Below are 26,821 nucleotides of genomic sequence, written 5' to 3' on the forward strand. Positions count from 1 at the left end.
TTGGAAAATATTTTCTGTGAAAATGTTTTAACCAACCGCTGGAAAATTCATATAAAAATGTAGGTAGTTATGCTTTGTTTTAAGGGTATTTTAGTCATTAGAGAAACATATTATTTGCTTCTAACGAACCAATCGCAGTCCGGAGAAAACAGGAGTGTCATTATCAATTCAAGGGTCTCTGACGCACACATGATCATCACCACTGTTATCAAATACGCCTTTCCCGCCACTCGATTTCTCAACTTCAACCACGCCCATTCGATCCCTCACCCCAATCTCTTCACATGGAACACCATGATCAAAAAAATTGTCGAAAACCACCCCCATTCTCCCGATTCGCCCCTTTCCCTGTATCAACAGATGCTCGAAACGGGCATAAGACCCAATAGTCAGACATTTATGTACCTGATCAAAGCTCTAACTGATCGATCAGAGGTTAGAGAGGGGGAATCAATCCATTCATGTGTTGTGAAAATTGGGTTTGGATTCAGTCAGTTTGTTGCGAGTGCATTGGTGGGTTTGTATGTTAATTACGGGTCTATTGATAATGGGCGCAAAGTGTTCGATGAAATGCCTCAAAGAGGTCTTGTTTTGTGGACTGCGATTATTCGTGCTTATGCGTGTGGGAATAGTCCTAAAGAGGCTTTGGGGCTGTTTGGAGAGATGAGAGTTATGGGTTTAATGCCTGACTCGGTTGCTTTAGCAACTATTATTTCTGCTTGTAGTCAGTTGGGAGATTTAGGTATTTCAAACAAGATGCACGGTTTCATTAGTAAGAGTGGTATTGAGATTGATGCGTTTGTGAGTAGTGGGTTGGTGGGTATGTATGGAGAAAGTGGGAGTTTGGAACTTGCACGGAAAGTATTTGATGAAATGCCTCTGAGAAATGTTGTGGCTTGGAATACTATGATTCATCAGTATTGCAGACACAATAACCTGGAGATTGCGCTTCAATTATTCAGGAGAATGCCTAACAGAGATGTTGTGTCATGGAACACAATGGTGGGGGGCTTTTCACGCTCCGGTCAATGCAAGGAGGCGTTGGCTTTATTTCATGAGATGGAATCAAATGGCGTAAAACCCAATCGATTGACATTGTCCAGCGTGCTGTCGGCCTGCGCTAGCCTAGGTGCGTTGGATACCGGGATATGGATTCATGCATATATGGAGAAGAATAGTATGAATTTAGATGGGTCTCTGGATCCTGGCCTGATTGACATGTACTTCAAGTGTGGGAGCATTGAGCAAGCACTTCAGGTTTTTGAGAAGGTTCCTAGGAGAGATCTCTTCTCATGGACATCAATCATATGTGGGTTCGCCATGCATGGAAATGCAAAGTCTGCCCTTCATCTTTTCTCACGGATGATTGAGGAGAGAGTTCAACCGGATGATGTGACATTGGTGGGAGTCTTAACTGCATGTGCTCATTCTGGATTACTAGATCAAGGGTTTCAGTATTTCCATTCAATGGAAAGAGAGTATGGGATCAAACCAAAGATCGAACATTATGGGTGTATGATTGATCTACTAGGCCGGATGGGGCGTTTGAGAGAAGCACATAATCTCGTAGAAGAAATGCCGATGAAACCCAATGTGGTTGTATTGGGTTCATTACTAAGCGCGTGCAAAGTGCACAAAGATGTGGAGCTAGGCGAGACTGTAGCTGAGAGAATGCTTGAGCTGGACCCATCTGATCAATGGGCCCGTGTAATGCTCTCTAACATGTACGCAGAAACCTGTAACTGGAATGGGGTCATGAGGCAAAGGAAGGAGATGAAAGAAATGGGGATGAGGAAAACGCCCGGATGCAGTTTGATCGAGCTGAACGGAATGGTTCATGAGTTTCTTGTTGGGGACACTTCACACCCACAACAGATAGAAATTCGATTCATGTTAGAAAAGATTGAGACACAGTTAAAGACGATATGAACGGGTTTGAGATCACAGTTCAAGCAATCTGTTCAATCAATGCCTCCCTTTGCACAAACAACAGAGATGGATAACTAATTTATTCATTGCAGAGAAAAAGTGAGTCTGTTATATAGATGACTGGGTTTATCGAACACCCATGAATTTGAATTTGTACAGAAAAGTTGACTTATGCTTCACCATAAAAGTGGTGAATGTCTTAATAATATATATGACATCAGTGATTGCTTTTCAAACATCACTCAGAGAGTCTACACCCTTTTATTGAAATAAAACTGTTACCGTTCAAGGAAAAAAAAAAAAAAACATCACTCAGAGACACTTCTTCTTCCTAATCTGCCAGAACATGTTGAACTTTCTCAGCCCCAAAACTTCCAGCTGAGAGCCCCATGTTCGCTCTCTCTTTGATTGCATACCCCCCCAAAGAAGCCTCCATTCTACTTACCGAGTACACTTTCTTTCTTTTATCTTAGTCTACCAACACCCAAGGAAAAATACCCTTGTTATAGCAAAAAAATCACCCCTCTTGATTTTCTTTAACATCCACGAATCATGTTTCTTGTTTTCTTAACCACCTTGTTCTTGATTAACTAATTCTTTATCTTTCTTGACCTATATCAACCATCTTCTTGATCTTTTTTAACCTCCCAAAACAAATTCTTGATTTCATTTAACCAATCTTGAAACCAACTTTTAAACTCCTTTCCACTTTATTAAACTTTCAATAACTCACACGTATAATTCCCAATAGAGCCATTAACCCTTTCCTTCATTTGAATGACGAAAATGATACATTTTAATGCCATTTCCAATACAACCACACCCTTTTCCAACAAATCTAAGTGCTCGTTTAACCATTCCAACTGCCCTTTTAACTATTCCAGCAACTCTTTTCCTTCCCTTTCCTTCCATCAACACCTTTATTCAAGACCAGACAATTAAAGCTTCCGCTAAAGTCACGTGCATTAATTTGGTATCAGAGCCTCTGCATTACGCCTTTCATCAACTAGTGCATTAATTTGGTACAAGAGCATCTGCATTATGTCTTTCTTCAACTAGTCCTACATTCTTAGCAGAGCATCTGGCATTGGCAGTCACCCCTTGCCATTCCTTAGAGCCACAAAGAGTACACCATTCTTAGCGGAGCTAGTGACCTCTGATAGAACAGATCATAAGTAAGACATGTCGGCTGCACCGTTGACATCTGATGACGCTGCTCTAAGTTGATGGAGCCAGTCCTTAATATGAGGAAAACTAGCACTATGCGCATGGTTGATTGTTTGAGCTAGTTCACAACACATCCACACCGATCACATGAGACTGTATTTGGCGATTGAGCAGCATAGTCGGTCGATTGCTTTCACCTGCATTTGGTAGTTGAATTGTCCTTTTGCTTGGGACTTTCTTTTACCATCGTCCCGAGGTCGGCTAATACTACATTGATCTGGATGGCTTTGGAGAACAGATCAATGTTAATACCCATCTTCTCATCCGAAAAATTAAGTAGGCCTTTATCGATATTGTCCTACACCATATTACGAGCCGACCCCAACTAGTTTGGGACAAAGGCTTTGTTGAGTTGAGTTGAGTTGAGTTGAGTACGGAATACTATGCAATTGTTAGTTGAGTGAGTTTTTCTTCACTCCATTTACAACACTCCCATCAAGTCCTCTGTTCATGGTAATTTTTTTTTTTTCCGAAAAGGACTGAAATGAATTAGTCGATGTGTAGAAAATTAAAGAACTCAATCAAAGTTCTCATCAGCCTTTGTTACCAACCTCCTTAGCTAGCGCCGACTCAGAGCTTGGGTCACGAGCAAAATTACCCAAGATGGATTTCTTCACCCATTTTCTTATTTTTACAGCCACTCCCGCTAATGCTTAGTTATGATTTGTAAAGTTCCTTCGTCCTGTTTTCACTTGAGGGCAAAATTGTCTCTTGGACTGTAAATTTTAGAATTTTTACGCAAACCAGTGGTGTTTTACCCGGTACAAAAGGGAAGTAATAACTTTCCGGGAGAAGATAGATTCGCACCCTCTTTACTTTACGATCATTCGCACCCCTTAGAATGTGATTTTGTGGCGGAATGACTTTTAAATATTACAAGGGGGGCGAATTATCCAACAAGGGGTGCGAATTCATCATTACCCTAATTTTTCTTACTCTAGAGGGGGTGCACCAGAGAAGAAAAGGGGGCTAAATGGATCATTTCCCCACGGTTTTTTACACGCGCGCGAGGGACAGTATAAAGGCAACGAATCTGTAACCCGTTTCGCCAACGAAGTCTTCGTTTCTAAAAACCCCGTTCGACGCCCTTAAAAAAACCCTTCCTTTTTCCCTTACCTCCCCCTAAACTCATCTTTATCTCTTCTTATGAAACAAATTCCTCTACTTTCAACCATGTTGAACTCTCAAGAAGGATTAAACGACGATTTCTTCGACCAGATCCTCTCCATGCCTTCCTACGCCGGAGATTTGCCGGAAAACGAACCTAATTTTGCCGGAACTCCGGCATCGATGGCCTTTCGGATGGAATCCTCCGGCGAAGGTTCCGATCAGGCCATCGGAGGCGGTTTTCAGGGAGCGGTTTTTCCCCTCGGACTGAGCTTGGAGCAAAGGCATGGCGGTTTTATGAAACCGGAAGACGTTTCGGGAAGCGGTAAGCGGTTTTGCGACAAGATTCAGGGGAAAGATGCTGGAAAGATTGTAAGTGGGATTCTTAAATGACATTTATGCCCCCATTTTTTTTCAAAATGGCGTTCATGCCCTTCATCATCATTTCCTTTTCTGGAATATAGGCACATTTTTTTTTAAAAGAAAATGACAAATGCGTCCTTCTCTGCTACAGACCTTTTAATTCATTTTATGCTGTAAGGGGAAGGGGAAATATGTCTTTTTTTGTTGGGAAATGATATCTCCACCCCTTCTGTTTTCCTTTTCCTGAAAATGGAGTCATTTCAATGAAAATACAAAGAAAAGGGGTGGGGATGTTTCTTTTCTTTGGTAAAGACAAGCAAAAAGGAGGTGGAAAAGCTGAAAAAGAGGGTGGAAATATATTTGCCCTTTTATCAAATCACAAATATGCCCTCCAAAAAAACTGGAGTAGAAAACTTAACGTTTTCCGTGGGGTAGGGGCATTTCTGATATTTTTGTTAAAAGTAAGGAGTGTTTGCTAACTGAGAAAAGCTAATCTACGTCAGCTTTTGGGTTGGTAAGTGGGCCTGCAGTGCCACGTGTAATAGGTTGCACGAAGGGTTATTCCCGTACACGTGCGGGTAAAACTCAAAGAGTAGTGGTCCACTGGTCCTGGTAGGGAGGTGTCACTACCAATATAATATATAGAGATAGAGAGAGAGAGAGAGAGAGAGAGAGCATCACCATATATGCAATTATTAGATAAGTTGATTACTCTTATAGCCCTCATGATCAGCTTGGTGAATGGGTAACTCCAGTAATTTCACTCTTAATTTCATTCATCAATCTAGACCGTCGGTTTAAATCAATGATTGCCCACATAAAATGTTACACAAAAAGTTGTAAAACATGTGAAAATGGTGGTTAAAAATTTCCCAAATCTCTCTCAGTGAATATGAGTTAACTAAATGCTGGAAAATTCATCTCCCATGGATACTTTCCAATAAAAAATTTCCCTGTATCCAAACAGCCCTGATAGTCTCATCTAGTGATATAGTCCATCTGATCAACGGTTTGGATTATCCAATGCATGGACCACATTTACTGATTTTGAGTTACATATTAAGCATTTGTGATAAAGGGAAACTAGTATTGCATGAGCAGGTTTAACACTGCATTGGGTTCTGCCTATACCATTGCATTTAAATTTGTTTTGGGTCGACAAGTTTTACAGTATCATCACTTCTAGTAAAAGTTTGCACACCTGGCTAAAATTTTCACAACTATGGCGAGGATTTAGTCAGTAATGGCTTGAAAATCATCACCACCCTCTCTGTAAAATTCTTAGTAAACTGATGCAATTGTGATTTTTTTATTTTTCCCAGAGTATCCATGGCCAACCGACAGCAGGAACTGTTGCGGTCCCGTACTCACCTTCCATGCGTCCCAGAGTGCGAGCAAGACGAGGGCAAGCCACCGATCCCCACAGTATTGCTGAGCGCGTAAGTTGAATTATCTACACACACTTAGACATGTTCACTGTCTAGTGTATAATTTACTAAAATGCACCTTTTTTGAAGAACTGCAGAAATTTTCTTCTCAGCAAAGATATTAAAAATTTTCCAATGTTGATTTAGTGGGATTTAATGGAAAACCAGCTCTAGTAGTCTTTAAGTAATAGTGGAGTACAAAAATCATATTTTGTTATCATGCATTGATTTACATAAAAGAGAGGAATGCACAATTGAGTAGTTTTAGCCTAAACAAGCAAAACCACTGCATTTCTATTTCTGAACAAATCCATGTATGATATTGATAAGTTAATTTTTATTCAGTTTCAAAATACTGACAACCCACAATATTTTAAAAGCTTAGAATTTTTTATAGATACAATGGAAACCACTGGCACATTTACAATTTTTTGCTATATTTCCAGTATAATATTCTAACAGTTTACTTGCTTTTGTTCAATGGATGTAGCTACGTAGGGAAAGAATTTCTGAAAGGATGAAAGCTTTGCAGGAACTTGTCCCCAATTCCAACAAGGTCACTGCCTCTACACCATTACAATTTTACTCTCTTTATGCAATATTGGTTGCATTTATTTTCTGTTTTCCACAAAATGTGATCTGCAGTTAATGTTATTTTTTTTTAAATAATCTTGCATGAATTTTTATTTATAAAGGCAGGGAAACAATTTCATTTCTGCAAATTTCAGGTAAATTCATCATTTTCCCTTCTAATAATGTGTGATGTTTTTCACCAACCAAAAAAAAGAAAAAAGAACAAACATAAATCAGCAAGGTTTCTTGTGGTTAATAAAGCTACAAAGAGGAGAAAAAAAGAAATTTGTTATAATCTAAGGCTCGATCAAGAAGTAAAGGTGAAGAGAGGAGATGTGGGAATCATGAGAGAAGAGAGAATATCCACTCTCCCACTATAATCTATATATTTCTGTATATGTGTCATAGCCAAAACCTAACCGATGAACAAAGCAAATGCACCCAAAAATACGAGTGAGGAGACTGCAATTAAGAACATATGATGGCATTCGGTTGATTAAAAAGCAGGCAGTTAAAACAAATAATGGATTGATAGCTTCAATCTTTTCAATAATGGATGCCTTAACTCCCAAGCAACTGTGTCGTTGAAGAGGAGAGAGCGAAGAATGTTCTCAGAACCACCACCATCATTAAAATAATAAAGACCTCCATACTCATGGCCTCCACCAATTCTCTTCTTCGCCTTTAAATCCTGAAAACACAAAAGGATGGATAAAATGTTACTAAACAATTTAGAAACTTTGTGAGTTTACTGCCGAATATCAAATTAAAGGCAAATTTAGGAACATATACAAGACAGATTACAAAAAAGGGAAGAACTCGGTTGAGCAGTTCCTACATCAAAAACACTGGATGTAGTACCATCTGCAAGGATCACACATTGTGTAGAAGAAAATAATGGAAGTTGGAATACCTACTTGGACTGCCAGATATATGATTGGATGCTCTCATGTCAATAGCCCAAGGATTTTACGAGGAGGCTACAGAAGTTGTGAAGGTACCTGACTGAGCTTGAGTAGCAGTGGAAGTGAGTGACTGAGTTGCAAACTTAACAACAAGATAGGAATATTCCTCCTTAGGTTTCCGACTACAGAAAAAATATCCCTGAAGACTGAGAGATGACACCATAATATGTATACATTGCACCATTAGCAAAGCTTGTTAATTTGCCTTTAAGATGCCAACAAAAATTCATAGTGTTGCCCTCATGACCACAGTGAGCACAAATACGAGGTTCACGGTCACTGCCCTGGCCTCCTTCCAACTCAATATGATAACCTGATTACCACTACGTCCAACACTCTGGCCTCCACGACTAACACCTCCTGTCACTGCCAAAGCTGAACGGTTAAGTGGTCAACTCCAATTGGCCAACCAGACCTAAACATCAACGCTCTCTGAAGTCTTGAGAAATATTTTTCAAAGATGAAACTTTGGACTAGTGACAGTTTGGGAACGAATTGGATTATAATCATACTTCAAACTAGAGAGAAACAGGGTGACATTAAAGTAGTTACCGGAAACTTTCTAGTTAGATGGGAAGCTTGCTTCCCAAAAAACTTGCTTCGGAAGCTAAGTTTCTTCTCACGTCCCAAATTTAGGGGAAGCACGCTTCCCAATCACTTCCTACGCGTTTCCTCTTAATCAAGGGTACACTTCGTGTTTTGGTTATTTTTCTTCCTAAAAGAATATTTTCTCCTTTTAATAATGTTGAAGGAGAGTTTTTAAAAGAGCGAATTTAAAACTTGAAAACTCATCGAAAACTCATATTAAGTTCCAAATGAAAATAATGTGCATCTTTTTCCAAAAAAACTTAACAATAAATATACATGAATAAAACATGTAAAACTGCGAATTCCTAAAAGTTGTGATCCTTACCTTTATTAATCCTTCTTCCCTAACCACTACAATCCTACTCGTTCCATGTACTTCTTGTTCGCTTCCAACAAGGCTTATTACATGTTTCGTGTTAACTTTCAATGACGATTCCCATAAATTTTTTATTTACGTTCTTTATGGTTTTTCACTTCCCTCATTTTCTCTTTTCTATACCTCCTTCCGGCATCGCTTCTCGCACTTGCTTCCTGCTCTAGTAACTATGCGTCAAACTTATCTCTTTAACGTTGCATCCTCTACCGATCCAAGAAAATTGGTTGATAAATGTTCAACTCCTCACAGACACTCATCATGGTAGAACAATAATCTTCAAGGGTCTTGTCAGCCTCCTTCAAGTTGAAAAAACTGATGTAATATCTGATATATTTTGATAATGTTGCGAGACCTAGAAGCTAGAATATATCTTCCGAACATGTTCCCAAATTTGCTTTGCAATATCAAGAAAAATCAGACTATTACCAATCTTCCATACTTTTACATAATCATGTCTACTCATCTTCCTAAATCCACCCTGAGAAGCTAGATGTATCAGATCCATATTTTTTCTTTGTAAGATACTTCTGCTTTCCTTTGCAGCTATAAAAAAAAACTTCAATAGATCTAGTCTACTGGACTTGGAGTCAACAAATTTCTTCTTCATCACAACACACTTTAACACTAATCCACCAATTAGCCACAGATTGATGTCACAATCAGAAGACAAATGAATCTGCTGTCACCAAAACAACACCACCAAAGAGTTTGTCACAAGATTCGAAACAACATACTAGTTGCCAATACCTAATAACCACATAGAGATGAGAGAGTACAGAATCCTAACACCTGTCCTCTATCTTCCTGATGCAAAGAAGATTTAAAACATGTTGGAAAAAATACGGCACATCCCGTGCGGTTCATATGAGCTACTACAGAAAATAAAACTAGAAAATCCTGTGTTGCGATCAGTACTTGGGTTCTTTTAATCATCACAGGTTTGTAGGAAAGGATCATACTGAAGCAAAATTGACTCTTAAAGTAACTAAGTCCACTCATATGATTTCCGTGGGTTAGCCATCATATCACTTCCAGTGCTGACAGCTTTGTTTGTATGGGAGTCCAAAGTTATTGGAAGTTTCAATTTTTATCCAAAGGTTGACCAATCTCTTGAAACTCTTGCCAAAAATAAACTGATCATATTGGGGAATTTCTCTTTTCAAAATGGGTTCTATGATAGGAAGCATTGAATGCAAAACTCTAGGGTCTATATCAAAGCTTCAGCCACCAAAGTTATTGCATTTTTCATGGATTATGCTTAAAGGTATGATCTAAGAAGCCGATGAGAACTTAGTGTGGAGATCTTTTCGTGGATTATGCTCTTTGGTTGGAAAGATTATTTGGGAAATCAAGGATCTTATTATTGGATTAGCTTTAGTTAGAAAGGAATTTTGGAGGTTGTTCTCTGAAGATTTACTTAAGAAAGGTTTCATTCTTGATGTCCTTGCATTTTTGGGTCCTTTAGGCATCAAAGATTCTGGTGATGTCGAAAGCCCTCTTCTTTTTGGTGTGTTAAATTTTTCTCTCCTTATTAATACCTTTAAATTTACTTGTGCAGACAGATAGAGCAGCTATGCTTGATGAAATTGTGGACTATGTGAAGTTCCTGAGGCTCCAAGTCAAGGTAAAATGTTGCTTCTCATGGAATTGAATATAAAGTTTTGGTAATTGTCTACTTAATTACAAGCAAATTTCAAATATGTCCTAGAAAGATACAATTAAGACTTACAGTTGCATACCCATTTCTATGTAATGGTATCACGTCATTTTCTGAAATTTGTGTAAAACATTAGAACTCATTTTAATTTTAGCCCTAACCATATCTGTACTTGAAATCGGCAGATGAACCAATTTCATTGAATTTATTTTTCAAGAATAGCCCTTCACCAAATTCATATCAACCTATTACCAACTCATACCAACCTTGTCCCTATTTCCATACTAACCCCTTTTGAACATGGCTTACGTGTACAACTTTCCCTGAAATAGGAGTATCAGTCAAAGGAAACCATGCCAGTTGTACAAACAGACTAATTTTATTTTTATTCGAATTGTTGGGTTCTGATCAACAGAATTCTGCCAAAGTTGTTGCATCTTCTTTTAGGTGGGGGTGCAACCTGAATCCTGTTTATCATCCACCATGAAGTCCATTATAATCAAGGAAATTGTGATCCCGTTCGATGGTTTCTAGAAAGCGTGAGTTACAGTATAAGAGCATATGTCTCATTGTTTAGGGATATGAGAGTTCTGGTCATTGCGCCTTTGTCTTCTAATTTCTCAATTTTCGTATTAAGTTACATATCTTTGTTTTTCCTTTTATTGAATTAACAGGTTCTCAGCATGAGCAGACTGGGTGGAGCTGGTGCAGTGGCGCAGCTTGTAGCCGACATCCCACTGCAGTCCGTTGAGGTAATTATTTTTTTTGTTTGAATGATTCCATTGGGGTAATTATTTATGTAGGATACATGGTTCTGCAACCATGACCCATTCCATAATCTATTCAACACTTGCCTTTACTTTTCCTTTAGGGATGAATCAATATATCTATTAAGTGGATAAATTCATTAAGGAGGGATTGGATTCCTAAACGTAAGGCTCTGAAAGCCCACAATGCCATTATTGCTATCAGTTTCAAACGAGCTAGCTGACTTGTATGTTCTTTTATGCTTGCAATCTAGCTGGTACATATTGCTTACATTTCTCATTATGTTTAAATTAAAGTTTGCAAACATGTAAAGACCTTAGGCCTTTTTATATGCATATGCATTTATGCTTGTTCATTGTATGTATGTATCTGCATATTTGTAGCACACTTGTAAAATTCTCCAAATAATTGAAAATTTCACGGATAAAATCCCGCATTTTCGAATTAAATTTTAATTTTTCAAAAGGAACCCAAAATTTGTCAATTCTCCAAATAATTGAAAATTTCATGGAAAAAAGCTCGCATTTTTCGAATTAAATGCTAAATTTTCAAATTGAACCCAAAATTTGTCAAATTATATGAGTGACAAATAATTCTCCAATTTCTCATTATTATTTTCAAAACTTATGAGAAACTCAAATTATTGAAGATTGCATTGTAGTGAAAATCGAACCCGCATCCTAATTTAGCAAACATATACACTTAACCGTCCTTCGATGCTTTTAGTTGTCTTATTTAGAAAAGTAAGTATGTGTATAGTTGATATGCATATTGTAGATAGAAAAGCATTTGCCTCTTCGAATTATTTCTGAATCTGAACTTTGTAATATGCTTCATAGCATAGAATTTCTATGTATGATCTCTTTATTTTTTTCTCATTTTTTCGAAACTAAGGGGGAGGCCAGTGAGGGTGGAAGCAACCCACATGCATGGGAGAAGTGGTCGACCGATGGCACTGAACGAAAAGTAGCAAAGCTCATGGAAGCAGATATCGGTGCTGCCATGCAGTTCCTCCAATCCAAGTCCCTCTGCATCATGCCAATCTCACTTGCCTCCGCCATATACCACACTCACCAACCTGATGTTCCACCACTCATCAAGCCAGAGCTTAATGCCCCTTCATAGATCACAAGAATACGTGTTTGCACGTGCCCTCAACGACTCCTACACGCTCAGGCCCGACATAACGAACCTTCGCTGGTTCCCCCTGGGTGGTTTCCAACTCCCTCCTTGTTGTAATCAAAGTCAGATGCCATATTTGACTCTTTTTTTTTTGCCATTTTCTTATTATTTATCATTTTATCAAACATGGTGTAATGTTATGTATGGCTGAAAAAAATACAGATATTCCTCTTATGATTCCATGTTTGAGTGTGGAGAGGTGGATTGTGAAAGCTCTTTGGGGATCTTGTCCTTTTGCAGGGTGGGGCAGTGGTGGATTACCAAAACACTTTGTTGGTGGGGGGAGGGGGCTGTTTTTGTTTGTTTGTTTCTGGATAGTGGGTGGAGGGACCATCTAAAAAGGATGGATGAGTATATAGTCATATAGATACATCATCACAGAGACTATATATCCAGGGAAATATCAAAAGGATACTGAAGTAGATAAAATAGTTTATGGTATTGTAAAATGTGATGGTAGGAAGGAGGATTGTAGTCAACAGAGATTTGATTAAGCACTGGTTTGCTGTGATTGGGATATTTTAAACCTTGAGTCATTGGGGAGAGAGAGAGAGCACTGGTTTGCTGTGATTGGGATATTTTAAACCTTGAATCATTGGAGAGAGAGAGAGAGAGAGAGCCCATTGATTCTGTAGGTTAACATGTGTTCATTTCATAAGGGCTATTCAGCATGAGAAAGCGAGAGCGACTCAAGGTTTATTTTATCCTTGAATAGGCTATCCTCTGTTCACTCCTACCTTTATTCTTGGATAAAATATTTAAAAAAAAAACAAAAGGGAAATGATAAATTCCTCCCTTTTCTTTACATGGGACAGCCAGCTGCAGTGTACATGGCAATCAGGCCCCTTGAATCCTTCACAGGTGAAGTAAATCAGCTTCTCTCCAATCGTAGATACACTCGAGCTGGCTGTCCCAAGCATGGTTTTAAATTTCGATTTCGGAAAAATTTTGGTCCCTGCCAAAACTGGAATTTTGGTCGAGGAAATTTCGATTGTGGCTGAAATTTTGCAAAGAAATTAAAAAGGGCATCTTTTTTTTAAAAAATTTTGGCCGAAATTCCAAAAATTCCCCCAAATTTCCAAATGTTCGACCAAAATTTGGTAAATTTCAGTTTCGGTACGTTTGGCTTCGGACGACCGAAATTTAAAACCATGGTCCCGAGTACAAAAAAAAGAGCGGATATATCATTTTCCAGACAAAGTTGCTGATGATAAGATTGTTTCATGATGAACTTAAGCAGAGGCTGGCAAATCTTAGGAACAGCTTATTCAAAAAAAAAATAATAATAATAATAACCAAGGATGGTGTTCTTCAACACTGACCCATTTGGGCCCATTTCTTTTCTAACTTTTCGGTAAAAAATTTACACTGATTTGCAACGAATTCTGGGAGCAAAGAGGAGAGCCTCTACATGCCCAAAGAAGAGAACTCCATTTCAAGGGGCCAAAGCAGCCCTCCATATTGCACCATGTCACATGTGTGCAACACCAAACATGTTCTCCTTCCATTGAAAATAAACCATAAACCCTAAACCCCAATCCTGTATCAGCATTTTAATTTGAAAGGGATGTTAAGTCTTCAATGGATCCTGGTAATGGAAATTTGAAATTTTTGAAAGAAATTGAAAACCCAAATGAATATAAATTTAATATCCATTGAGAAGAAATTTTAAAACGTTTTTTTTTTTTTTTTTCTGCCAGCATCTATAATTACAGAGAGTCCAATGATTATCTGAAACAGGTATTGAGACTCCCCTCGTTTTGATATCTGCACCCTTGTTTAGTTTGAACTAAACTTTTGGGCTCTTACAAATTGCAGGAAGCCATCCAATACCAATCGTAGAGACAAGATATACTCAAATGGTGAAAATATCACCTAGAAACCAAATCTGATAAACTGGTATCGGTTTTGTCACGATGGCAATGACAAAATCCATTACATTTTCTACTGACAAAATCCAAATACAAAATATGAGGTATCCAAACAGGCCCTAATAGAAACTGTTAATCTTCCTATAACTGTGAGGAAATGATAAATGCGCCCCTTTTCATTACTTACGACACCCAGCAACGGTGTATCTATGACTGCAAAGGGGCTGATGTACTTCACATTTGAAGGAATGAAGTGACCTGATTGCCACATACAATGTGGCTGGGTGTAGTGATGAAAAGGGGCACATTTATCACTTCCCTAACTGTGGTGGGGGCATAAAATATAAGCCAATAAGAACATAACATTTACATGCTTATCAGAGAACTTGGGCCACGTTTGGATACGTCATGTTTTTTGTATTTGTATTTGGATTTGGGCTTGAGTTTTGGATACAAAATACATCAATCATCCTCATCCTCGTGCTGACGTTGTGTGTGTGTATGTGTGTGTGTGAGAGAGAGAGAGAGAGAGAGAGAGAGAGAGAGAGAGAGAGAGAGAGAGCAGCAGCAGCAGCAGCAAGGTCGAGGAGCAGCGAGGGTGAAGGTAATTGTCACAAATATTGATTTCCAAATAATGTCTTGCAGAACAGATTTGAAAATTGGATTTTTTTTTTTCACGCTGATTTGGAAATCTAGGGATCGGATCCCGTTCCAAATCTCAAACTGCAAATGTGAGGAATCCAAATCTAAATCTTGTGGGTATCCAAAGGTGGCCTTAAGGAAAACCAGTAGTTAAATGCTGGTCAACTCTACAGTAGAGGAAATACATGGGGTTGGAATCCGAATAAGTAGAGAAATAACAAATTAATCCCTACCCAAAATCATGAAGGCAGAGATCCTCAACCAGTCATCAAGCAAGAATCAGAAACAGGGCAACTGACAAAGGAGCAGAAACGTCTGAATCTCGCATTATTGGAGGTTTAATAACGCCATTGAATTTAGCAGGCATCCAGGTCACGGCATGGCGGAGGCTTCGGCTCCCCTAGCAATGTGGTATTCCCACCAGCTGGTCCACCTCTTATACGATTGGGATTCTGCGTGCCAACCTGAAACATAGAATGGTAATCATTTCAGCTCAAATTACCAGTCACAAATATTTGTCTCGGGAATTTCTTGGAAAGGGTGTATCTCGAGATGTTTTATTTTATTTTTTGGTTAATTTCGAGTTTATATCTGAAAAGAGCTGGGAAAATTAAATATTCAAAAATAAAAAATTAAGAACAAAATTAGGACAACAAATAATATAGTGAACTTATATCAATATTTTCGAAAAAAAAAAAATTGAAGGACATCTCGATAATTTTTCAAAATCTCGGGAAAATTTCAGGATTTATGTCATCTTATCAACAAATCACAAAAAATCGAGATATTTTCGAGAATGTAGGAGATAGTGTGGCTATGCAAATTAGAAATGATCCAACAAATGCCTAATATTAGCAAAACAGCCAACAGCCATCTTCGACAAACTTACTGGAGGAGTTTCTCCTCTTCTCAACATCTCAACAATCTCAACAACTCGCTTTGGAGTAACATCTTCCTGAATTGCAGAAGAAAACAGTTAATAATTCCACAACGAAATTGTGTAAGGACTTGAATTGACTAGATTGTTCAAACGGGAAGGGATAAAAGACTAACATAGTAATTATAAGTATATCCTTCGGAGCTCTTGGAATAGTCAGCAACAGTAATCATTGGAGCATTTACACAACATCCCTGCAGAATAATACCAAAGTTAAAAAAAATCATAAGGTAATTGAAAGTCATATGCGCATTAACATAATAGCCTTTTTTTTAATTTCAATTTAATTGGCATCCCTTCAACCAGGTACATTTGAAATCATTGGCCAGTGGGTTTGAATTTAGGAGACAAGTATTAGCTGCTTTAGAATATACGAAAGAAAATAATTACTATGGTAAAGTTAGTAAAAAGAAGCTTTTACCATGCACTCCATTTCCCCAACAGAAAACATGCCATCCTTTGTTACTTCTGCACATAAGAAATAAGAGGAAGAAATAACAGAAAACTTGGTCAATGATAAGAGGTTCAAATTTTATAGTCCTACTATAGGTGAAGCCATTCTCAAACTTCTCATTATCTTTTTCTTTCTTTTTTCTTTTTTAGTTAGGTAAGCAGTGATTGAACAGATGACCTCAAGGCTGAGATACAAAGCCTCAACTAATCGAGCTACAGATCCAACCCTATCTTCTCAATATCGACGAGGGAGACCTTGCCAGGAAATCAATTTATCAATACCAAAAGGAGGAGCCTTGCCAGGAAATCTCACCGTTACGCTTCACTCTCAGGTGTTTTAGCAAGGTGTCTTCTATTTCCCGTGAACCACGTATCATACAAGGGGTAGTACCACAGACCAAAAGGTGGTATTTTCCAACCTGCCGGCAAAATGATTAAATTAAAAAAAAATCCAAAAGATAACTTCCTGAATGCAAGTGCAGGCACAGAAGTGCTCACTCGTGTGTTGAAGCAAAGAAGGGAAAAAATCACACGCTGGAAGAGAACTCAACTCAACTCAACTAAACTCAACTAAGCCTTTGTCCCAAACTAGTTGGGGTAGGCAAACAAATTGCACAAATGACTAAAACAAATTAGAGGCCAAGTAATAATTTACATGCTAGAAGAGAGCACCGTATAAAAACTGGAATGTGACAGAACTGACCTTAACCCGGTTGAACATTGAATAAAATGTGGCAACTTCATATACCCGAATAGGAGCAACTCCTATAGTTTTAGCTACCTGGATGAACCGCAATTGGCTAAATTAGGCAGCATGCAGAAGATCAGAAAAATTACATTGTTAAAAAAGTAAGAAATATAAGAGTGTGACTCAAATGAGATAAATTACATTAGGGAAGTGATACTTACGCCCCCTTTCATCACCAGGGACACCTGGCGCCAGTGTATCAATGACTAAAAGGGGGCTCATGTACTTGACGTCAAAAAAATCCAATGGCCTTGATTGCCACGTACACTGGCGCTGGGTGTCCCTGGTGATCAAAAGGGGCGTAAATATCACTTCCCTTGCATTATTGCGATGTAGATTTTCTGCTATTCCTAGTACATACTCGGGCCTTCCATTATGCATGGGCAGGCCTTCGAAGAGTTACTGGGACCTGATGGTAGAAAGAATAGAAAGAAGTTGTCTCCGTGGAAGAAGAGCCTTCTATGACTAGGTGGGCTTGGCTTTTGCAGCCTAAGAGTGATGAAATCAGCTTTGTTGGGCAAGTGGATCTGGCAATTTGGTGAGTAAAGGTCTTCCCTGTCAGGTTGAACGTAGATTCTTAGAGGGTCGCAGAGATCGGACTAGCTTATGGCATAATATTTGGTGCAGTAACGGGACACTTACAGGACACTGAAGACGGAGTTTCCTTCCATTTTAAGATTGGCATCCAATAAGAATTGAATGTGGGGGAGACAATTAGATGGGTGTATGACAAGATTGAGTGGGCATTTTGTTTCGTCATAATTTATTTGCTATGTTGCATGGATTCTTTGCCCCCCTATGCCGAATCCGTGTCGACACGTCTCCACATGCGAATCGGACATGGATTCACGTGGGCCACACCCGGATTCTTGTCGTAGCCGTGTCCCGCACGAATCCTGTTTTTTCCAGGCAAATCCGATTAATCGTTGTCTCTTTTCCACACGAATCCTGTTTTTTCAGACGAATCTGATTCATCGTTGTCTCTTTTAAAATGTGAATCCTGTATATTTTCCCTTTAAATGTGTTTTCTTAACTTTTTTTATATAAAACCACAACGCGTACTCTTTTAATAAAAACTCCAGTGCACAACCTCTTCCTCCTTCGACTCTCTTAATACAAAACTCGCAACAACCCTCTATCCTCAAATTTTTCATGACTATATATACATATGCATACACACACATATATAAACATATTTAAATTATAAATTTTGAAATTTTTATTTTATTTAAAAATTATCGAATCCGAATCCTACTTTTAGGGGCTTGCCGAATCCAAGACCTCGAATCCGTGTCGGATCCCGACACGCAAATCCAAATCCATGCAACATAGTTTATTTGACAGGGAGGTGGGTGCAGTTGTGGCTTTTGGGAGCAAATTGAAGGTTGTCTTGGTAAGACGGAGCACTCTTGACCCTAAGATATGGACGAGCTGTCTAGATGGGAACTTTTCGATTAGATCCTTCTTCTGGCAGTTAGTCAGTTTAAGTCCTTTGGTTCTGAATAGGAGGGAGTGGAAGATACCAACTCCTCCTAGAGTTGTTTTTGGTTGGACGACTAGCTTGGACAAGACCCTCATTGTTGATCATTTTGGACATCGCTATAGGTTTATCATTAACCGTTATTGCATGTGTGGAAATGATGATGACACAAGTGATCATTTATGTATTAATTGTAGCTTTGTCAAGGAGATACGGAAGTACATTCTTGACCTTTTGTGGTAAGGTGATTAATCTTATGCAACGGGAAACTAGTAAAGCCCAGGGCCTTGAAGGAACACAAATATCATAAAACAAAATTGGGATCTTAGTCAGAAATGTATGTATCTTTTTCACACAGTTGTAGGGAAGCCAACAAGTGGACTGGTAGTATAGCTAGGCAGGGTATTTATCTGAGTTGAGCTGATTGTGGGGAAAGCTCTGCCATTTCCGTACAGACATTTCTTGCTTGTTAATAAAAAAAATTCCCTTATAGGTAAAATAAAAGCGCACATGCTCTTCTTATTCAATCACATGCTTCTGCAGTTATTTGATGCACAAAAGAATGCTAAAAGTGAACACAAATTTGAAGCACATGTATAAATAAACCAGTGCCTATAATTTCCTTCAACAAAATTGTAATTGTAACAGATAGTGAAAGAGATAACATAATCAAATAATTTCAAGTATATTAACAAACAGAGAAAGAAATAAAATAATAAAATAATCTTAAGTATATTACTTAGGCCCTGTTCATTTAAGACTGTGACCACCAATTGTGATCCCCCAACCAGTTATTGGAGTCAAAGTTACATTAATTTTGAGTCCAATAATCGGCTAGAGGGCTCACAATCGGTTGAAACAATCTGAAACGATCGTTTAAGATTATGTCAACTGATTGCCACTCCAAAACCAATTACTGGGCTCAAGATTAAATGCAATTTTGAGACTCACAATCGGTGGCAATAATCTTAAACGAACAGGACCTTAGAAGAAAGAAAAAAGTGATTATATGTAATTATGATCTCAAGATGACTGTGACTTGGTATCATGCATGAAAATATATTCATCTGATTCTTCAAATATCAAACACACAATAAATACTCCATTCAAATAGTTTTGGAAGATAAACCCAGGAATTCAAGCATGTGAATGTATGAGAGAACATTTCCTACACACTTGTGTAGGTAAGTTACCTACACACTAGCTTAAAATACATAGGGGGGCCACATTGTTTGGGTGATCCAAACCATTCATTTGAATGGTCCTCACATAGATAGGGTGTCCACAAAAAATCAGATCCATAGGATCATCCCAACCATTCAAACTATAGAGGCAAAAAATGGACTAATTTGTGAAGGTTTATACACATCCATTTTACCTCCACAAATCGTAGGGTTGGGATGATCCTATGGATCTGATTTTTTGTGGACACCCTATCTCTGTGAGGACCATTCAAATGAATTGTTTGGATCACCCAAACAATGTGGGCCCCCTATGTATTTCAAGCTAGTCTGTAGGTAACTTACCTACACAAGTGTGTAGGAAATGTTTTATCATATATATATGAATAAATGAATACCAAACTGCAACTGACAAGCTGACATACAGTGTTCATCGATGAAACAGTTAGCCATCCTCCGTGCTGTTGCTGTGCAAGATCCAATAGAGGAATAACTGCAGATTGCTTGTAGTTGGATGGATAGTGAGACATTATTTCCTTGACCTACAGATACAAAAGAAGAATAAAGAGATCATAAGACTAGAGTCTAATCCTTCCTGGGTACATCTCTACATAAATATCAAACACAAAGAGAGTGAATAGATAACCATTGCACTAATCATGTCACCAAGTTGCACGCACCAGAAAACTTATAGCGCTCATACAAATAGCAAATGCTTATGCGCCAGCTTTCACAAATGATGTTTGAATTGGTAAGGGAATGTGATTTCTGAACTACAGAGACTGGAAACAATCTGTGACTCCATTAGGAAATGAACGCTAAAGCTAAGTAATAATCGCAAAGTGAATTGGCTTCCTAATGTCACACATACCCAGGACACCTCTCTCCTTTGGTAATTTCAATCTTTTGTGTTCTACATGCTTGTAAGTTATATCAATAGTTGAGAACGGGTTTTTTTTTTTTGAATGGCAATAGTTGAGAATGATTATTCTCGCCCAGTTAAGTCTTACATGTTTTTTAGGAACTAACAATTATGATCTACTGAACAGGCTACAACTAATTCTGGCATTTTGTTCACTGTGCACTATGTATAGCTGCAGGAGAATCAGCGGATCACATATTCATACACTGTATCTCCATTCTAGATCGTCTTCAATTTGATTCTCACTATTGTGTGTGTGTGTGTGTGTGTGTGTGTGTGTGTGTGTGTGTGTGTGTGAAAATGTGACACTGTCACCATAAATTTGCAGAATTACAGTCATTTAGAGTATAAATTTAAACCATAAGGAGTAAGGATAACCTAGTCCAATTCAACAACAAATGAAAACACATAAAACAACCCATTTTACAAAACTTCTAAACATAATCAAAGAGCATTGCAGCCGAAAATTTATCTCTCTAGTTTTTTTTTACTCTACGATGAGACAGGATCAGATCAAGTTCAAGCAGAATCAGATCCAAAACCCAAAATCTCGCCACTGACGATCAGAAAATGAGAAATGAAAACAAATAAGGGAAGAAATGACTCACCCTTTCCTTATTCGCATCGGTGAAATCCCATGGGACGTCAGGATTGTTATCTGGAGAGTCGATATGCTGAAAAAAAGGAAAAAGAGATCAAAATCACACAAAATATAAAGAAATTACAAAACGAAGGGGAATGGAGATAAGTGAATGATCTGAACTCACGTAGTTTAGAGCGGTAGAAAAGGAACGAGAGGTGGAAGATTCGACCTGCAAAAGGATACAAATGAGAGAAATCCTAGAGAGAGAAAGAGAATTAGGGTTTTTTTTCATAGAGAGAGAGAGAGAGAGAGAGAGAGAGAGAGAATTAGGGTTTTTTGAGAGGACTGACGGTAAGCTGAGGAAATTGCCGGAATACTTGACGGATTTCGAGCATCCGTTTGCTCGCAAGACGAGCTGCCGGCGAGAACATGTCGAGAGAAAGCGAGAGGGGCGAAAGTGAGAAAAAAGGGGATATTTTTATATGCAGAGAGAGAGAGAGAGAGAGAGAGAGAGAGGCGTTCTTGTAAATGCAGTCACTGGAACGCGTGCCGTCCTCGTTAAAGAGGACGGTTATTGTTCACCGTACACGTGTCACAGATTGTTAAATGATTGGGACCCTTTTCTGATTAGATTTTTGTTGTTCGCCACGACCGGACTGAGGATATAAATCCTCGGATAAGATGTACGTGGATTAGCTATCCTTCATGGATGAGTTTATCTTGAAATTATGAATTTTAGTATATACCCATACCACTGAGAAAGGAGGATAGATGAACAACGGTATTCCAATCTCTAGATCTCGAATCGTTCTTCAATCAGATCCGACATTTGGTTTTTAATATTCGGAAGACTCAGAGCCAATCAGAATCGGAAATAGTTTTATTTCTTTCAAATCTTCTTCTCCTTCGTAGGATTGTTCTGAAAATTTTCATGCTAAGAAGGAGATTTTAAAGGTCAGATTCACTCTCGCGGGATTATTTCATTACGAATTTAGAACAAAGAAGCCTTTAGAAAAACCCTAGGCTTAGATTTTTGCCTTGGATAGCTTCTTATTAGTCTCATCACTCTCTCACTGCACGCTTTTATTCTCTATTTTTATATTATTATTTTTTGCTTTTGATTTAGATTCGGATGGTATGACTCTGAACCTGATAAAACCCTAGGACTTACATTGTACAAAATAGATGCTTTTTCTCTCATAGATCTGTTCTGTAGCAAAACCCTATTCTTAAGAATTTTGCCTCGGATAGCTTCTTATTAGTCTCATCAATCTCTAGCTGCTTCTGTAATTTTTTTGATTTAGATTCGGACGGTATGACTGAGAACCTGATAAAACCCTCGGACTAACATTATACAAAATGGATGATTTTCTCTCTTAGATCTGTTTCGTAGCTTTACAGGCGCCATTAGTAATTGCTCTGATATTTTTGGTACTTAGTGGCACCTTTAGAAAACCCTAATCTTAAGACTTTTGCCTCGGATATATTCTGTAATTTTTATTTATTTTTATATTTGGATAGCAGGACTGAGAACCTGATAAAACCCTAGGGCTTACACTATACAAAATAAGTAATTTCTCTTGTAGAACAACTGTTCAGCCCAAGGTTGTCAGAGCGAGAATCAAAAGCGGGAATCGAAGGCTCCCAGGGAAGAATCTTACTCAAGGTTGCCAGAGCGGGAATCGAAATGGGAATCGAAGGCTCCCTGGGAAGAATCCGGCTTCCTTGGTTCAGCCACCGTTAGGAATTGATCTGATATTTTCGGTACGTAGTGGCACTGAACGATGTCGTCGTTGCTGCATCAGAGGCAGCAACAACAGCCTCTGGTGAATCTCTATCCCATTTCGCCTCGATCTTCCATTGTTCCTCAAAGAACAATTTCTCTTTTCAGCCGCACAGGCCTTTTTGTCATTCTATCTCTTTTGGTTATTCTCGGAGTTCTTTCCCCTTCAATTGGACTCTTGCCAGAAGGCTTGTTTTCCGGCAATGGAGGTTCACTTTCGAGATGGCGGGATTATTCACTGGCAGAGGCAGCAGCTTTTGTGGCGAAGAACAAGACCATTATAGTTTGTGCCGTGAGTCAACCATATCTTCCCTTTTTAAACAACTGGTTAATTAGTATTTCTAAGCAGAAACATCAGGAGAAGGTACTTGTTATTGCTGAGGACTACGCCACCCTTTACAAGGTGAATCAGAAGTGGCCCGGTCATGCCGTCCTCGTCCCACCCGCACCCGATGCTCAGACCGCTCATAAGTTTGGTTCTCAGGTATCTTATTCCCCATGTTAAAGTATAAAGGATTAAACAATGCCTTCTCCAACAGCTTAAGCTTGTGGAGTAATTGGTTGTTTCACTCGGTATCAGAGCAATTGCCCTGGGTTCAAAACTCCTTGATATTAAAAATTGACATGTGATAGCCAACCCAAAAGAGGGGCCACATGTGCCATTTGCAGGACAACCCTAAAACAAGGGGCCACACATGAGGGGGAGTGTTAAAGTATAAAGGATTAAATAACGCATTCTCCAACAGCTTAAGCTTTTGGAGTAATTGGTTGTTTCACACCCCAAACATGAGGTTTGCAGAAAAATTGGCCTACATTTATGAGGCAGAGTGTTTATCTTGAATCAGTGTTTTGTATTTATCAAGTGGGCTGCCTTCTTGCACTTACCCCTGCCTGATTTTATCTCATTTGACAGGGATTCTTCAATTTTACATCCCGCAGGCCTCGACACCTGTTGCATATTTTGGATCTTGGATATAATGTAATGTACAATGATGTAGACATGGTTTGGTTGGCAGATCCATTTCTCTATCTCGAGGGGAATCACGATGTGTACTTCACCGATGACATGGCTGCAGTAAGTGCGAAGATCTAAAATTTAAGTTTTAGTCTGAGTATCAAATATTAATTTGCCAACATTCCTTCAATTATCTAAGAATAAGAACGATAAAAGAAAGGGACGAGATTGTTGTAATAATGTTGTCATTTCTTCTGGTCCTGAATATTGTTAACCATCTTTGGTATATTATTCATAGTGTCATGCTTTTCATTCTTTGACTGCCAGGTGAAGCCTTTGAATCACTCTCATGATTTGCCACCTCCAGGGAAGAAAGGGCGAACTTACATTTGTAGCTGCATGATTTTCCTGCGACCTACAACTGGAGCGAAACAAGTGATGAAGACATGGATTGAAGAACTTCAAGTTCAGCCATGGTCCAAAACCAAGAAGTCGAATGATCAGCCTGCTTTCAATTGGGCTTTAAACAAAACTGCTGGCCAGGTACTTTCCCTTTTTAATGCAATCTCACTGGTAGATTTGGGACATAGTAAGCAATCGCAAGTATAAAAAAGAAGGTTTATTTGTCACATTTGATGGTCAAAAGTGTAGCCAATTTAAATATACACTCCGTAATATTGTTTTTTGTTAGCATGATTGTAATGGTAATCATTGCTGTCAGATTTGGTTGTTTGATCGAAATTCCGACGTTTCATGGTATAAATTGAAACAAAAATACCTCTATGTTTCGTTCATCTTTAGCTCAAAACTTAAATTGTGTGCATATAACCACTGGAAACTGTCGTCTTCCCAAATACATGGGTTTTCATGGAAAAAGGTGAGTGTGATAAATATTCTCCTTTTTTTTGAATGGCAGAAGATTTCATTAAAAAAAACGACCGAGATGGTCAAATACAAAGAAAAGAAGGGAAAATACAAGAAGATACAAGAAACAGAACAAGAGAAGGGACAATAAAATCAAGGGGTGAAGGAAATCAAATAGCTCCACTTCCTCCCTCGATACCCCAGCTCTCGCTAAAGAATTGGTCACCGCATTGGCCGAGCGGCGCACATGATGGAAAGATAAAGAAGCTCCACACACTCTGTCCTGGATCTCATCAAAGAAAGGAGCAAAATGCCAAGGGTGCGAGCGGCGCACATGATGGAATGAGATTTTTTTCGAAATGACTGTCATTTCTCCCGTTGACTTCGCACACACGACCTCTGGCTAATGTCAGGTTAGGCACAACAAAATGAGATGTCTACACTTATGAGTCAAGTCAAAACTACACATAATGTGAGTATCAATCTTGGGTGAAAACATCCTGGCCAGTCTCACCATACAAGTAGTGGGTCCTGCTTGCTTACACGACATTACATATTATTATTATTTATGAAAGTTTTTTTTACTATGCAATCACATTTAGATACGAAAGGCAAATAAATATATTCATGCATGTGTCCTAATCATGGATAAGATTTAAAATAACAACCATTCAAACAAAATGCTTAAAGGTCTTACCAGTTGCCTGAAATTATGAGTTAAAGTACGTTATGAGTCTTTGTGCTTTGTCAACTTGTTAACATCAATTGTCTAGAACTGTTAACATTGCAAAATTATAACTGGTGTGGATGTTGTGGAAGACTCTTGGGATGCATTGAGAAAAAGTAAAATGAAGAAGATTCTTTGGATGTGACACGGGGTGGCTGACCAGTATTTCTAAAGTAGATGACCTGATATGATCTTTTTCATTTTATCCAATGGAATAAATTTTTTGAAAGGATCAAAAACCTCAATAGGGAAAATGTTTACTACGTGGGTATGCAATCCCACTTAATGATTAACATTGAATCGTTTTACTAATTTATCATCCTTCTGATTGGCTTGCTATGAATGTGAGAAATTATTGATGAGAGTAACTGGTGAGTTACATGAAATGTTGAGAAGTGCCACAGGGAGAAGGCTTCTCTTGCTAGTCATTGTTGTTATTCGAAGAGTCCCCTCAATCTAAACTGCTGACTTTGTTACTTTGACCATAAGAATACCTGATTTGTGAACTGTGGACCTTCCTCTTGGTGTTGTCATAGTTGGTACTGTGAGAAGAGAGCGTAACTAGGGCCTACTTGTACATTTTGTTTAATTCTCTTGGTTGAGAAACAAAGAAGAGTGAAAATAGATTTATCCTGATTATGGTATTGTTATTTGGCATTGATGGTTCTTTTATTATTATTATTATTATTATTATTATTATTATTATTATAGGTTGCTTCACTTGACAAGGACCTTCTTGGACTTATTTTTGTGTAGTCACATTTCATTTTCAACATTCATCGAAATTGCTCTCTTTCATGTATTGAATGGATGGAAATGAAAATGCAGGTGGACTTGTATCTGCTTCCTCAGGCTGCATTCCCATCCGGAGGGTTGTACTTCAAAAACAAGACATGGGTTGAGGAAACCAAAGGTTTGCATGTCATCATTCACAACAATTATATCACTGGTTTCGACAAGAAGATAAAGCGCTTCCGCGATTTTGGCCTCTGGCTGGTGGATGATCATGCTAGCGAATCACCACTTGGTAGACTATAAGAAGGGCCGTGAATGCACTTACTCTTCTCCAGGCAACCAAGCACCTGACCTGAGTTCCATTATCTATTTCAAGCCTGTAGTTCACCTGTGGGGTGATAGCTGTGTGCTTAAATTGGGGGTTGTGGGTGTGAAATGATGGAATATCGCAATGTCGCACGACCTACTCCCTCAATTTTGTGTCTTCCAACGGCTTAGAATTTTTTAAATATTTAGGAGGCACCATGGATGTTTACTGCAATTTTAGGGAGATGCTCTCCTGTTGGATCCTTACGAGGTTTGCACTTCGCACATCTGTAGCTTCTTGGTGGAAGAACATGAAGCTGATTGGATCATTAAATTTATTCTCTTTTTCAAGTCATAATTTTTTGCTGTTCGCAAATATTAATGAAATTAAATGGCAGCTGTATGGTATTTTACTCCTGTTTTTTGCATTGCTGATTGCATCAATTAATTTGAAGGCGATTTCAATAATTTT

General features: G+C 38.5%; 3 protein-coding genes and 1 pseudogene across 5 annotated transcripts; 3 read left to right on the forward strand and 1 right to left on the reverse strand.

Annotated features, from left to right (window-relative positions):
• Nucleotides 1-108: 108 nt before the first annotated feature.
• LOC143881140 (pentatricopeptide repeat-containing protein At2g22410, mitochondrial pseudogene) lies at nucleotides 109-2,167 on the forward strand (annotated as a pseudogene).
• A 2,017-nt stretch (nucleotides 2,168-4,184) lies between these two features.
• On the forward strand, nucleotides 4,185-12,336 carry LOC143881167 (transcription factor UNE12-like). Its single transcript, XM_077384156.1, has 6 exons — nucleotides 4,185-4,635; nucleotides 5,949-6,065; nucleotides 6,544-6,609; nucleotides 10,114-10,179; nucleotides 10,887-10,964; nucleotides 11,875-12,336. Exons 1-6 carry the CDS (start codon nucleotides 4,303-4,305, stop codon nucleotides 12,103-12,105), a joined length of 891 nt encoding a protein of 296 aa, XP_077240271.1. The 5' UTR covers nucleotides 4,185-4,302; the 3' UTR covers nucleotides 12,106-12,336.
• Nucleotides 12,337-14,632: 2,296 nt separating this feature from the next.
• On the reverse strand, nucleotides 14,633-21,485 carry LOC143881176 (NADH-ubiquinone oxidoreductase 24 kDa subunit). Its single transcript, XM_077384166.1, has 10 exons — nucleotides 21,330-21,485; nucleotides 21,164-21,208; nucleotides 21,005-21,070; nucleotides 19,900-20,016; nucleotides 16,769-16,846; nucleotides 16,379-16,484; nucleotides 16,034-16,080; nucleotides 15,729-15,806; nucleotides 15,565-15,630; nucleotides 14,633-15,139 (listed from the first exon to the last, which is right to left on the reverse strand). The coding sequence occupies exons 1-10, from the start codon at nucleotides 21,408-21,410 to the stop codon at nucleotides 15,032-15,034; spliced, it is 792 nt and encodes a 263-aa protein (XP_077240281.1). The 5' UTR covers nucleotides 21,411-21,485; the 3' UTR covers nucleotides 14,633-15,031.
• Nucleotides 21,486-21,720: 235 nt separating this feature from the next.
• On the forward strand, nucleotides 21,721-26,766 carry LOC143881187 (UDP-D-xylose:L-fucose alpha-1,3-D-xylosyltransferase MGP4-like). Of its 3 annotated transcripts, none has more exons than XM_077384180.1 (5): nucleotides 21,721-21,933; nucleotides 22,504-23,246; nucleotides 23,676-23,837; nucleotides 24,045-24,260; nucleotides 26,137-26,766. In XM_077384180.1, exons 2-5 carry the CDS (start codon nucleotides 22,764-22,766, stop codon nucleotides 26,344-26,346), a joined length of 1,071 nt encoding a protein of 356 aa, XP_077240295.1. In that variant the 5' UTR covers nucleotides 21,721-21,933; nucleotides 22,504-22,763; the 3' UTR covers nucleotides 26,347-26,766. The 3 variants fall into 3 exon arrangements, with proteins under 3 accessions (XP_077240295.1, XP_077240303.1, XP_077240289.1); XM_077384188.1 differs by having other exon boundaries at nucleotides 22,579-23,246; XM_077384174.1 differs by having other exon boundaries at nucleotides 21,721-23,246.
• Nucleotides 26,767-26,821: the final 55 nt, after the last annotated feature.

Source organism: Tasmannia lanceolata, unplaced genomic scaffold (assembly GCF_043159265.1).
Source record: "Tasmannia lanceolata isolate RefF3 unplaced genomic scaffold, GAP_Taslan_0.1 ptg000002l, whole genome shotgun sequence".
Lineage (NCBI taxonomy): Eukaryota > Viridiplantae > Streptophyta > Magnoliopsida > Canellales > Winteraceae > Tasmannia > Tasmannia lanceolata.